The 15,105-nt window shown below is 40.8% G+C and overlaps 1 protein-coding gene across 1 annotated transcript in view; it reads left to right on the top strand.

Annotated features, from left to right (window-relative positions):
- The window catches only part of DUSP10 (dual specificity phosphatase 10), a 40,153-nt gene extending 25,417 nt beyond the window's left edge, over positions 1 to 14,736 (top strand). Inside the window, exons 3-4 of the mRNA XM_004013609.6 lie at positions 9,469 to 9,840; positions 13,483 to 14,736. Coding sequence (XP_004013658.1) covers positions 9,469 to 9,840; positions 13,483 to 13,748 — 638 coding nt within the window. The 3' untranslated portion in view covers positions 13,749 to 14,736. The remainder of the gene's footprint in view (positions 1 to 9,468; positions 9,841 to 13,482) is intronic.
- Positions 14,737 to 15,105: the final 369 nt, after the last annotated feature.

Genomic DNA, 15,105 nt, shown 5'->3' with positions numbered 1-15,105 from the left:
CCATAATATGGGACTTTGGACAGACTAGGGGAAGAAGGGTACAAGTAGACCCATAGACGTCAGCTCGGACCAGTCCAGGCTTGGCCTAAGAGAGCATGGACAACTTCTCTTGCCCCTCAGGCTGAAGAAGCGACTTGGAAAAATCAATTATGCCTACCTGCTGCCTTCCAGGTTGCTGCTGCTGTTTGTCAGTCCCTAAGTCATGTCCCACTCTTTGCGACCCCATGGACTGTAGCCCACCAGACTTCCTTGTCCTTCAAGATCTCCTGGGGTTTGCTCAGATTTATGTCCATTGGTGATGCTATCTAACCGTCTCTTCCTCTGCTGCCCTCTTCTCCTTTTACCTTCAGACTTTCCCAGCATCAGGGTCTTTGCCAATGAGTCTGCTCTTCCCATCAGGTGGCCAAAGTATTGGAGCTTCAGTTTCAGTCCTTCCAATGAATATTCAGGGTTGATTTCCTTTAGGATTAACTGGCTTGATCTCTCTGCCTTCCAGATGGTGCTTCCTGAAACTTTTAGGAGGCAGAATGGGGAGGGTGATGTAAAGATGGTGTTCTCTACACTAAGGGGCCTCATGGTGTGTGTGTGTGGGGGGGGTGGTGGAGGACAGGAGGGAGGCTTGACCACTTTTCCCATCTTCACTTCAACTCTTTAAAAATAAGTTTCAAAAATATCATGCGGATTCATTGGACGTTTAAGCATCAAACATGTTCCAGGTAGAAGCTCCCTTTGTTTTCTTTCCAAAGTGTTTTGTGAGACAGGCAGGGGGAGGGTGGGGAGGGAGAAAGAGAGACTTAAACAGGCAGGCTGGCAGGACCGGGGGCCAAAGGGTGTTTTTCCTTAAAGTCACAGTGACTTCTGCCAAACCTGAGGGGTTCCTGGCTGTGGGAACTCAGCGATCTTAAGTTTGAAGCCTGCTCTCAGAAAAGTCATCTGCTCATTAAAAGAACACAGAGCTGTTTAATTGTTGTCTTTGTGGAAAATTGTATGACTGTCATCAGCTGTTGCTTCTGGCAGTGCTTTCTGTTCTAATGTAAATAAATGAGGTAACAGATTTAAAGAAACAGGCTGTATTTACATACTTGGAGAGCGAAGTATGCTCCCAAACAATCTGCCCGTGTTCTTCAAATACACACAAATTAAACTGCTCTATCCTAAACACTAGTTACTCATTAAAGCCTTAAAGTATGAATGCTAAGAAGGGGGCAACACAAGTGCACCGCCCTTCAAGGGTAGTGACAAGAAGCTGCTTTTTTGTGTGTGCAATTGAGAGCTACTTCAGCAGGCTGAAATTTAATCCCCAGCTTTCTTCTCCACCAATTCGGTAGTGAGGTAACTTTTTAAAAAAAATTCATTTTATTGAAATATAGTTGATTTACAATGTTGTGTTCATTTCTGCTGTACAACAAAGTGATTCAGTTATACCTAGACACAGAGTCTTTTTCATATTCTTTTCCATTATAGTTTATCACAGAGTATTGAATTTACTTCCCTGTGCTATATAGTAGGACCTTGTTATTTATCTGTTCTATGCAAAATAGTTTGTATCTGCTGATCCCAAACTGAAAATTCATTCCACGTTCAACTTCAGTTTTGTTGCTTTTTGTTTTGTTTTGATTTGTTTTTAAAGTAGCTTTATTGATCTATTATTTAAATACTATAAAATTAGCTCACTTGATGTTTTGTTGAATTATAATCGACATATATTAACGTTAGTCTCAGGTGTATACCATAGTGATTCAATATTCTTATACGCTGCAAAATGATCGCTGTGCTAAACCTCGTTTCCATCTGTCACCATACAGAGTTATTATAATATTATTGATATTCCCTGTGCTGTGAATTTCATCCCCATGACTTACATATTTTATAGTTGGAATTTTGTACCTCTTCATCCCCTTCACCTTTTTGTCTATCTCCTAACAAAACAAATAAACAAAACCAAACCGTAACAGACTTATCAGATACAGAGAACAAGCTGATTATGGCCGGAGTGGAGGAAGCAGGGACAGCTTCTGAGCTGAGGGTAGGGTGCTAGGTAGGGTTAGAAGGAGAAACTTTTAAACTTGTCAAAAACAGGCCGGCGTCAGCGTTTCTTGGAATGCATACAATTAAAGCTTCATTTTCAGTTTTTATAAATCAAAGATCCTAAGTCATTGGATCGTTCTGACTCTGTTTGCTTTCTTGAGGTAAATATTTAGGCAGGAATTAACAACAAAAAAATTCTTTTCATTGAGGGCAGTACAAAGATTCTATCTGTCAAAGAAGGAAGTGATACATTTTAAAACACAAGGAGTCAGAGCCCCCAAACAAGCTAATAATTGGAAGTGGTTGTAGAAGTATGTAGAACCAAATATTTAGCTGAAAGCACATTGCCTCTTACATAAAGATTAGGAAAGGGCAAAAATTATTGTTTTTAGCTCTTGATACATATTATAGCTAAGTATTAGCTGATTCAGAGTGCTAGATTTTATAATCTGCTACTGTTGTAGTAGAAAGGATGGCAAATGATCTGGAAAGTCTATTTCAGGTAAGCATTAATAGTCTAAATTATGATTTTTGTCCAGCAGAAAATTCAATGAAAGGACCATATTATTAACTCAAAATTTGAGAATATTCTGGCTTAAAATTTTGAAGACTTTTCTGGTTTTTTTTTCCCTCTCAAAACATCACTAAATATAACTTTATTAAATTACTATTAGCTGTAAAGATAGCGGTAATATTTATTTTGGAAAGACAGTTTTGTGAGGGACATTCTTAAAGTAATTTTCAAGTATGATTTGTCACTAGGTAAAATACACACCAGAGAGATCCTTTTATACATATCTTTTAACTTACCTAAATTATTTCCAAAAAGAGATTGATCACCCATCCATGACTGAGAGATTGATCTCGTACCTATAGTTATTGGTATCAAACATATCAACAAATCACCTATCTTGCTATAACATGTAGCTAAGTCCTTCGTACAAAGGGATTTAAATCAGGTTATTCCTTCACTCTTTCCCTGATGCCTGATATATTACAGACTACCTTCTACAGTTGGCTTTTAAAATACATCTGTGGAGAACTTGTATCTCCTATTAGAGAGACCAGACACTAAAAAATCATGGAGGCAAGGGACTAACAAACGAACAGATATATCTTCCCAGAAAACAAATATTGCCCAAATAATAACAAATGTGCTCCTTTGAATTCAAGATCCTAACTTTTCTTTAAGAGTTTTAACCTTTATGGTAACTTGTTGCTTGCGTTTTTTTCACACATTGGACAGTTCGCATGTAAGCAATGAAAAGACAGCATGTTAAGGGTCATAGAGGTACTCTTGTCTGACTCACAGTCTCCACCAGCAACACTGCTGGACTCAGCCTTCTAAGTTTCTCTCTTCCCCTGGTAACAAAGTCGTTTCTTTTATCCCTTTTGTTCTTACCTTACACCTGGTGACACAGTGCTTTTGACTCATTCTCCCTCTTTAATGCCACCTCCCTTAGGAAAGGATATGCATTCCCTGGGGACACAACTGATTATAAAACAGTTTAGGTGATACCTTCTGGTATTGAAACCATTCCTACTATAAAATCCCCTGTTGCATCTATAACTTATGAAGACCATTTCTTGGAGAATAAGAGGCAGAAGTAATCTTTGTGGATCTAGATTATATGCCTAGTATCCTATAATATTCTAATATTCCTCTCTCCTATTAAGGTGGGTGATTTTCTTCCCTGAAAAGTATGAAACAATCCCCCACCTCTACCCCCACTCCCCTCCCCACCCACCCCATCTTCTGTCTTTGAGACTTTCAAATCTGGAAGCCTGACGTCAGCTCCAATTTATTCAGGCTTTGTGAGAATAGAATCTTGAGAGTCTGCTCAGATGGACTCCAGTTTCCACAGCCCACAAAATAGTATCCATAAGGGCCCATTTTCTAACAATCGCTTTCTCATTTATAGTGTTAATAACTCATGTACTATCTTATCCATATTAAGGGCTCTATGACATAAACACTACTGTTAGCTCCACATAATGGGTGTGGAAGTTGAGGGGCAGAGGTGTTAAATAACTCCCCAAGGTAACACAGCTAGTTAGGAGGGAAACCACGATTCTCAGCACAAGCAGTCTGGCTCCAGAGTCTACATTCTTAACCACTATCATCAAGCACCACTTTACTTTAAAAAACTAGTTGCCCAGTAAGAAAATCTAGACAACACAAAATGACAATGAACATGCTCACAGCAGGCTTGTAGCAAAGCCCATCTTACACTCTCTTCCACTTTTCTTTGGATGTTCATGCCATTTGCTGACCTTCAATGCGAGCATTTTCATTAGATTTCTGGAAAATGCTCTCTTTTCAACTTAGCGTGCAGCCAAAAAGCTGGTGTGTCAAAGTGCTGGTCATCTTTGAAAGATGGAAATGTCTTGCTTATAGATTCTGCATTTGGATGCAGTTTCTTTAATTTGCCACCCAGAGCATTGCTTCTGAATCACATTACAGAGGGCTGTTGTGTTTCTAGGGCTGGGATAGCCAAAACAGCTACAGGAGCTAAAATGCATCTATAAAGAGAGGTTTCCCACTTCAGCTGGAATCACTGCTTCCGTGGTACTCTCACCTCACTGACCTTCTGCTGGAGGAAATGCGCCAGTTGCATTTTTACATGTTTTGCGGGGGTGCTGTGTGTTCTTTGTTGTTGCCATTCAGAATCCACATGCTGACCATACTCATTTTGGCAGAGAACCTGGCTTTGAGATAAGGTTTGAAATGTTTGCCCCCAGTTCTGTTGCTCCTGCCTGGAAGTATTTGCACTGATAACTGCCAGCAGTTTTGTGTCTATAGAGATCACTCAGCCCGTGGGACTTGGGGGCACAGGAGAGAGAAGGGGAGGGAGCGGAGAAAAGGGATTTTATTGAAAACACTCAATTCTCCTCTGGCAAAACCAGGAATCCAAAGACATGCAGACTTTTCTTGGGAAAGCTAGGACAAAGAAAATGAAATCAGATTTCATTGTTTAGGAAAGATAGGATGCTGTTGGTTTCGTTATAATAAAAGTATATTATTTAAACTATAAAATTACTCAGATACCTTGGTTCCTAGGTCTTTTTCAATAAACTTTTAAAATAAAAACTCTGGAACATTAGCTTATTTATCATTTAGAGTCTTTATATTAAGCAGATTTTTTTTTCTGGATTATAACCTCATATCTTAAAGCTCTTTTATTCATTCAGTTTGTACTTTATTTTTTCTCCTCTTCTGGCTCCTTTAGAATTTTTTGGGGGGATATCTAGTTTTTTTTTTAATGAAAGTATAGTTGATTTACAATGTTGTATTAATTCCTGGTGTATAGCAAAGTGATTCAGTTACACCTATATACACGCTCTTTTTAAAAATTTTCTTTTCCATTATGGTTCATCATAGGATATTGAATATAGTCCTCTGTGCTATACAGTAGGACTCTGTTGTTTATCCATTCCATATATAAAAGTTTACATCTGCAAACCCCAACCTCACACTCCACCCCTCCCCCAAATTCCTCCCCCTTGGCAACTGCCAGTCTGTTCTCTATCCACGATTCTGTTTCTGTTTCATAGATCAATTCATTTGTGTCATATTTTATATTCCACATATAAGTGATATCACATGGTATTTGTCTTAGACTTTTTTTTTTAGATCTTTAAAATGGTAGTTTTCCAAAGTAATGAAAAAAGTGCGTAATATGTGCTATATATTGTTTCAAAATACTTTATTCTTATAAATCAGTTTAATTCTCAAGACTGTCGATAACGTAGGTGACCCTGTTTCATCTGCGGGGAAATGGAGAAGCCGAGAGGTAAGGACCTTATACAAGGTCTCATTGCCAGTGTTTGGCAGTGCTGGGATTCAGGCTGAGCAGTCTGGCCTCAGAATCACTGCACTGCGTTGAGGGTTTTCACAAACTTCAGAGTCAGCAGATCTGCTGAAGGTGAGGGCAGCAGCAATGATGACATTGTAGTAATGAAATATTATTTATCAAGTGCTAGATCATATGTTTACATAGGTATCCTATACCACAATTCTTTGGGTAGGTGATATTATGCCCACTTCACAGATCAGTAAACTGAGGCTTAATGAGGAAAAGAGATTTGTACCAGGTCTTACAACTCTCATGAGACAGAATCACAGTTGCGGTCTGTATTTGACTGTCTCTCACTCTTCTCTTAACTACCATGCTATACTGCCTCCTCTTCAGTTGTTAGTTGTCATCTTGTAATGTTCCTATGTTGTCCTAATCAAAACTCCTCATGAAGTGACCAGTCTGTTCAGCTTCTGTGAGATGTAGTGAGGTAGGGTGGAGGGAAAGTCGTTGGAAGAGAGAACCACATGAGCCCTCCTCCTTCCTTTCACTTCCAAACCCCTAAGGACGAAAACAGTCCTCCCTACAGACATCTCTCTCAAAGCCACTACTGTAAGATTCTACTGGTTCATTTTGCTGTAAGCACCATCCTCAGAGTTCTTTAACTGCAGTATCTTGCTGTGCATGACCCTTAGGGAGAACTGATGCTGACGCTGGTCAGCAGACTGGCAGTTGAACAGACTGTTTGTTCATATCCCTCAATGAGCATTTCCTTGTCTAGTTAATATGTGTGAATTAGAATATTTCCTTTTCTATCTACTCTGCCTCCAAAGATTCGATGAACAGAGTTCCCACATGGCTTAAACATACACATAATTTCGCATGTGAACACCCCCTGGGATCCTGAGCATTTTGTGTCCGTCTGTCTCCAATTCCCTCTCTTCCCCTCCCCCATGGGCTTTTTCCCCCCATTAGGCAAATGGAAGGCTCATGCCACCTGTTAGCATTACGTCATTGGCTCCCCAGAACACAGTTGCACCAAAGGCCTTAAACAAAGTAGTTCTTCTTGTATTGTTTGCACTCAAAGAGCTGATATCATGCCAACTGATGTCATTGTATGTCTTTGTGTAACTGCTATGGCAACTGGGCAGGTGGGGAGTCTCCAGCTGATGTCACTGGGGAAGGAGGTGTAGAGACAGAATTTTAAAAAGCTCTATGCTGCTTTTTTTCTGTGTGTGTGGTTTTCTGGCGTGCAGTTTTTTTTTTTTTTTTTTTCCAAACTAGCTGCTTTTAAGACAAATTACAGCTTGAGTACCCTAAATAAGAACACAGAAAAGTCTCCCCCACCACTTACCCCCTAAAGGCTTCTTTTGAGTTTGTTTTGTTGTTCTGTCCTCTCATCTTATATGGAAAAGTGTAACAACTGTCTTTTTCTTAAGGAAAAAAAAAAGTGAATTAGGTTCCCATCACAGAACTGGTGTGGAACTGTTTACTAGGATTTTATGGAGCCAAAGCTGAGCAGACTTCTAAATAACGTTACGGTCTCTTTCGTGGAGCTTGTATTGGTGACGGTAATTTCAAATTCTTGTTTAGGTCTATTCACTAATGAAGTTTTTTCTGATAATCTCCATTTCTTCCATTTGCTTGAAAAATGATCCCTTTGGATCCAGACAAACTTTTTATTTTAATCATTATTTCATAGCAGAATAAACTAATAATATGTAAAGGCAGAGTTTAATTCTAGAAATTAATTAAAATGAATTTGTAGCTCTTGTTTTTTCTCTTCAAATAGGTTTAGATACAGATGGTCATGATACTCCTTTCAAATCATCTTTGAGTCATGGCTGCATCTTAATGAAAATAATGATTTCCCAGGTTTTTTACAACTTGTGTGCACTGGCTGTGAACAGTGCTGCGACTTGGTCTGGGGTACAGCCTGGAGCTTCCTGATGTGGTTGGCAGAGATGAGACCCAAAATGGAGAAGGACATAGATTCAGAAACTGGCGAATAGTTCGACTTCCTTTATTTATTTTAACACAACCATATCCTGTTCACACGTATGTTTCCTCTCTTATCTCCTCAAACTATCAAGAGAGAAGTAAGACATCTGTCTGGAGGAGAAGGGGAGTGGTAAATGTTGTGTTCTGATGACTTTCAGCTTCTAGGAGATCTCCAGCTTCTGCCTGTGTTCAAAGGCAAGGCCAGAGTGTATCTGATTGATAAGAATTAGGGCTCGCTAAGTAGGTAATACTGTCAACTCTGATTTCATAGCCCTTACATGTACATTGTGTAATTTGACCTTCATAAAAATCCTTTGGGCTTACCCACAAACACATCAAGCAAATATTAAAGAAAAAAGTTTAGGCCATACTTTTCCTAATTTAAACTAGTGCTCTTTTTTGCATGGTTCTTTAGCTTTTGATCATGTGGATGGTGAACATTTTTGAATCAGCCTTTTTCGTTTAATATTAAATAGAACCATAGTCTTTATTTTCATATTCCTTTCACAACTTTGAATGGCTACATAATATTGCACTTGGGTGACTGACTGACAACTTTTCTCTTTTCAAAAATGTTTTTGTTTTTTACTTGGCCTTTCTAGAAAACAGATACTGCTGTAGTGAACATCTTTATGCATCTAGCTGGATGTCTTTGGCAGATGTTTTCCTTAGGATATATATTCCCATAAATGATACTGCATTTGATGAAGGGGAGGTTTGCATACTTTGTATGGATCCCTATATGCTGCTGCTGCTGCAAAGTCTCTTCAGTCGCGTCCGACTCTGTACGACCCCATAGACAGCAGCCCGCCAGGCTCTGCCGTCCCTGGAATTCTCCAGGCAAGAACACTGGAGTGGGTTGCCATTTCCTTCTCCAATGCATGAAAGTGAAAGTAAAGTCGCTCAGTCGAGTCCGACTCTTAGCGCCCTCATGGACTGCAGCCTGCCAGGCTTCTCCGTCCATGGGAGTTTCCAGGCAAGAGTACTGGAGGGGGGTGCCATTGCCTCCTCCAGATCCCTGTATACCAGATTCCTAATCACACTAAGAGGTATATGCCATTACCCTCATTTTACAGATGGGGAATTTGAGGCCGAGAGAGAAATTAACTTATCCAGATCACAGACCCAGGAAGTGGTGGAACTGGGATTATAACCAAGATAATCTGGGTTCTTCTAAGGTCCTTGCTTATAACCACTCTCTTGTTTGGGAGCAAACTTGGCCTTCTGGGTGAGGTGAGCTTACAAAGGGCGCAAGTCACACACCTCCACTACCTAGTTAGTTACTGGCAGAAACTCTACACCCGAGGAAGTCATCTGTGCCTTCCTGGGCTCCTAAAGTGCAAGGCTGTATATAGGCCACTGAGCATATGACTCTTAGGGGCAGATCAAATGTGCGGTAATGAAATTACCTGATGCTTCGTGGAACTCTTTCCAGGGGAACATGCCCCAGTTTGTATAAAAGGCACAATTTCAAAGTACTGTATGCAGCCTCCGAAATTTGTCCCGGGTCTCCCAACAGACTTTCGTTTGTATTTTGATTTTCTTTCTAAACAATGAAATAAGCACCTACACACATTCATTCTTCCACCGGCTCTGAAGTTCAAGGAGGGAGTCATTCTCACTTCCTGTGTTTGTGTTCCAGGTGGACTTAGCAGTTTTAAGCAGAACCATGAAAACCTCTGTGATAACTCCCTCCAGCTCCAAGAGTGCCGGGAGGTGGGGGGCGGCGCGTCTGCGGCCTCGAGCATGCTACCTCAGTCCATCCCCAGCACCCCCGACATCGAGAACGCGGAGCTGACACCCATCTTGCCCTTCCTGTTCCTTGGCAACGAGCAGGACGCTCAGGACCTGGACACGATGCAGCGGCTGAACATCGGCTATGTCATCAACGTCACCACCCACCTGCCCCTCTACCACTACGAGAAAGGCTTGTTCAACTACAAGCGGCTGCCGGCCACCGACAGCAACAAGCAGAACCTGCGGCAGTACTTTGAAGAGGCTTTTGAGTTCATCGGTAACTATCTCCCGCGGGGAAGTCTCATCTTCTGCCTTCCTTTTCCCTCCAGCTTTTTTGCTTTGATATCAGGTCCAAGATTTCTGCCTGAGTTGCAGAAAAGCTCCGCGGAAGTGTTTTTGGGCTCCCCCACCCGGTGCAGAGTATTCTCCTAAATCATAATCCAGCAACTGTTTTGGAGCCATGGTGATCAAAGTACAGTCATTCAGCTGGGTTGGGAATCCATTCAGTGAGACCAACTCATGTCTCCAGTTCCCACTGAAAAAGTGGCAGGGGTCAGCATCGAGATGTTCTATGACATTATCTCAAAAGAATTGGTAGAAAGGAAGAAGTTGGTGGCCAAAACAGGTGTGTGGGTATATGGTCTACTGAGATTTCTTGGCATCTTGTAGGAAGTTAAATATAGCCTGCCCTCTGGTGGGCTTCCCTGGTGTCTCAGACAGCAAAGGATCCCCCTGCAGTGAGGGAGACCTGGGTTGGGAAGATCCCCTGGAGGAGGGCATGGCAACCTACTGCAGTATTCTTGCTTGGGGAATCCCTATGGGCAGAGGAGCCTGGCGGGCTACAATCCATGGAGTCGCAAAGAGTTGTACGTGACTGAGCGGCTAAGCACAGCACAGCACCGTATCCACAGGTTCCACCTCTGCAGGATATGGAGGGCTGATTGTACTGTGCCATTTTATATAAAGGGACTTGAACATCCATGGATTTTATCCCCAGGAGTAGAGGGATGCAGGAACCAATGCCCTGCACGTACTGAGTGCTGGGTGTATTGTAAGTACCACATGGGCTTCTAAACTCATCCGTGTCTCCCTTACCTTGAGTTAATTGCCACTGCTTGAGGTCAAGGTAGCATTTGCTGAAGGATCTTTTCTGAAGGATATTTTTCAGAAACATAGTGCTATAGTGAACATCTTTATGTATCACATCAGTGCCAAGGTGGTGGGGGGGAGTAGGGAGTAGTATTCCCCTTCCGTTTGCTTTGTCTCTCCATACTTAATAGTTGTGTAGCCAGAGGGTGTGAAGTTGAGTGCTCATGAGATGATACTAGATTTTCTTAGTTCATCCAGGCTCATTGAAGTCGGAAAGATCAAATGGTATAGCCTGTGTAGTTCCCAAGGAGAGAAAATTCTAGCAGCAGCAGGCTTTAATCTCCACAGGGAAGCAGCGACCAGCCTAACCCTAGTCTTCAACTTTAACTTTTGCTGCTTCTAAGCCTCAGACTGTTGCAAGGCTTAAATGATCACTTGGAGAGGACCTGGTACTCAACAATTGGTTTTCTCAAGTGACCCCAGTCTTTCTTACTACGAAAGAGTGACTCAGTCCTTTACCTAAATATTGTAGCAGGTTGTTACTGGCCTCTGTCTCAGGAAGAACGCACTCATGTTAGTGCTCCTTTGTCAGGAAAAAAAAACCCCAAATTTGGATTTATCAGCCATTGAAGATTTGCGGTAGAGTTGGCAGCTCTGGTCACCTGGCCCAGGCATTTTCTTGCTAATCTTGCCTGGTTTTGTAAGGCTATAAAATGTTCAATCTGGAAGGAAATTCTGAGTGGTCACTAAACTCAGAAAAGTAAAGTGACTTCTCCTAGATTGTAGGAACTTTAGTGTTAGAGAAGGGACCAGAGCCTAATGCTCTTGACTTCAAGGCCAGACACTGGGGCCAAAAGCGTGGGCGGTGTTTACAAGGCTCTGTTATTGGGTTGGCCAGAAAATTTGTTTGGATTTTTCTGTAAGTCAAATGTTACAATAGTTCTAATGCATAATGCTTGTGGATGGAAAGATACCTTACATTCTTTATTAATGATATCTGAATCAAACCTTGAGTCCCAAGGAAGAAAAGTTTTCATCCAAGTAGATGAGGAACTTCCTGGTTGACATATGATATCATGAGTACAATTTTTTGTCTTAGTTCCAGTTGGGAGAAGTTTAGAAATTGTTTTCTATTTAATGAGTAGCATAAGATGTGCTTAGGGTCTAAGAGGATTTCAAAGCACCCACATTCCTTATAAATTATTCAGGCTCACCTGGTTTTTTAGAAAGAAAACAAACCAAAAAAAAAAAAAAAGCATTCAAGCCTGGAAACAGTTCCACATCACACTCTGCACAGGCACAATTTTAAAATTTTCATTGTTATATCATTGGGTAAACTGAACTCTTACAGTCTCGCTTTAAGAAAAACACACTCCGTTTTGGAAACATAAGAGCATTCAAGGAGAGTCTGATGTAAACTAAGCAGAGTCTAGGTTTAGGATTTGGTTATGACAGTCGGTTATTCCTGCGTCAGCTGATATTATTCCTCTATTACCCTGTACCTGGTTAGTAGTACTCCCATTATTCAGATAGGAGGATTGAGCCTCTGAGGAGTTAACAGAATTCATGCAAGTTCCTTTGTGGCTCATTTTCTTTACCCCCATGCTTCCCACTCTTGGGATGGAGGCTGTTAAATAGTGTGCACTAAAAAGAAGAAATTGAAAACAGGAGGTGCTTTTGTAAAATACTGTTATCTATGAGAAGTAAGTCAAATCTCTGAGTTTTTAAGCTGAAAATTTGCACAATGTTTGTTTTGTTGATCTATGAGTAGGTAACCAGTAGAAGTAGTTTATGTTAAAATGTGGCTCTCCCATACATACTCCTTTCCCAGTCTTCTAATTGGTGTATTTCTCAGGGATACTCTCTTTGGGATGACTGTTTCTGGGTTGGCCAAAAAGTTCGTTTGGGTATTTGTATATTCTGAGAACCCGAACGAACTTTTTGGCCAACACAATAGTTTAGCCGTGTCACTAAGAATCCATTCCGACAGTGCCCAAGCTGTTCTCCTGGTTTTTTAATATATCTGAAAACCTTTAAAGTGTTATCTTTTTCGATTGCCCTGGATTCTGAGCCAGCACTCGAATTCCTCCATCATCCATGTCATTACCATGTTAGAACGACATGTATGGACGTGAGGGGATTGGGCAGTTCGGACGGAGGTGACACCCTGTGCCTGAGTACTGCGAGTCTTTAGTTTTGCAACAATAGGGCTTTTGGGTAAGATGCTGAACACAGTAACTTTCTAGTTTTGTTCCTTTAAACTCCTTCAGCGTTTCCTAAGAGTGAAACTCTTATCTATTTAATACTAGTTCCTGTACAGAGCAGTTCTACAATATAAAAAAAGAAGTGCTTTTTCTCTATCACAAGTGGGAGAGACATTGTTAATAACACTGCTGCTGCTGCTGCTGCTAAGTTGATAGTTTTGATAAATGACACAGTGTGACAATGGAAATTAACATCCTTAATCAGAAGTGTCTACTTAACCAGTGACTTGTTTACCATTTAGGCTGATTATGTCTTGGCTCATTCCTCAGTTGACCACCATCACCTGGGAAGTCCGCTATTATGGTGAATGACTCTTTCACCTAGTCTTCTCTCTAAATGTAGAAATAAAACTTCTTATTCAAGCTAATGCTGCTTTTAGCCATTTCTGGAGGTTGTGACATAAACAGACACAATTAAATAGGAAATTATGCTTAGTTTCCAAACCATTTTAATGTCATCTTTCTCTACAAAATATGACAGCATCAAGTCTAGATAAACGTTAACCTCTCTCCTTCCATCTCTCTTCCCCCTTCCCTGCACCTCTTGCTTTTCTCCCTCATTCCAGAGGAAGCTCACCAGTGTGGGAAGGGGCTGCTCATCCACTGTCAGGCGGGGGTGTCCCGCTCTGCCACCATCGTCATCGCTTACTTGATGAAGCACACGCGGATGACCATGACTGATGCTTATAAATTTGTCAAAGGCAAACGACCAATTATTTCCCCAAACCTTAACTTCATGGGGCAGTTGCTGGAGTTTGAGGAAGACCTGAACAATGGTGTGACACCGCGAATCCTTACACCAAAGCTGATGGGTGTGGAGACAGTTGTGTGACCATAGTCTGGCTGGAAAGGATGACTGTTCTCCTTTAGGAGATGAAGAGGAAGGAGTATGGATTCTTTCTTTTCTTTTTTCTTTTTCTTTTTTTTTTTTTAGATGGGGGTAAAGTTTGTGAATGGAAACAAACTTGTTTAAAAACTTTATTTTTAACCAGTGTGAGAAGAATTTAACTTTTGATGCCGTTGAGATTTACTTCCTACCAACTGACAAAGCAGGGAGTCTAAAGAAGTAATTTTTTTAAGCCAACAATAAAAATATCATAAAACCTGTTTCTTCCCCTTTTCCTTTTAAGCTATTTGTAGAGTTTACGATTAACTAGTCTGTGCAGGTTCATAGACCGAAGATACTACACTTTAAACCAATTAAAAAGAACCCAAAGTAAGTAGAAAAGACATTGAATCATGAAGACCTAGGATCTGCCTGACCTGTCCTTATAGAAAACAAAAACGCAACCAAACCAAGCCCTGCTGTGCTTACTGGTGCAAAGAGAAGACCAGGGCAGCTTAAGTGGTCTAAGAACCCTTCACATTCTTTAAAGAGACAAAGGATACTGTTGATTTTGTGTGTTTCATACTCTGGATTACTTTTCTTCCCTCTCTGTGTTTGAGATTTTTTTTTTCAAATAGCAAGGAACTGACCATATGCCTTCAGTGGCTTCTCGTGCAATAATATGGTGTTTTGAGTGTGCAAATGAGTTAGAGCTGGCAGCTGAAAAATAGACAAATAGTGCAAAGTTGCCAGCTTGGAGATAGAAAGGAATTAAACAAAACCAGTTACTTTCTTTCCCACCTTTTTCCTTTTTTTTTTTCTCTTTGATTTGATTCTGGTTACAGTGCCATAAACCTTGTTACATATGTATATCAGAATGTAAAAAAAAAGACAAAAATTTATTTAAAAATATTTTTCGCAAAAAAACTTGGTGTGTTTCTGTTGATTGTGTAAAAATTTTATTTTCATTATATAAATGAAAATCATTTGGAAATGTGTCTTTTTCCTCTTTTCCTCAATTCAAGTTCAAGCATCTTTTACCTCTTGTAAGCTGTCTATATAACGTAACTGAAAATAAACACAAGTTTTTGATGCAGGGATAGAGAGATGAGGAAAAGGAAATATTCTCTGGCCTCAGTGGGAAGCAGAGAGAATTAGCAAGGAAGTGAAAAAGCTCTAGTCGGCCAGGTCATGGTCCCCTCTATTGTCACAGTCCTGCCGTCCACTTCTGCCAGTGTAATTACTCTTACAAAAGGGAAACCTCAGGTAATCTCCTTGAAAAAGGTGTGAGGTTTTGCACCGGCCTTTGAGCCTTGGTGACCAGGTCACTGCCGGATTGATTGGTTAGAATTCTCTGATCTCC

This window comes from Ovis aries, chromosome 12 (genome assembly GCF_016772045.2).
Source record: "Ovis aries strain OAR_USU_Benz2616 breed Rambouillet chromosome 12, ARS-UI_Ramb_v3.0, whole genome shotgun sequence".
In the NCBI taxonomy this organism is placed as follows: Eukaryota; Metazoa; Chordata; class Mammalia; order Artiodactyla; family Bovidae; genus Ovis; species Ovis aries.
The sequence above is the reverse complement of the archived record's forward strand: the minus strand, read 5'-3'. Positions and strand labels throughout refer to the sequence as shown.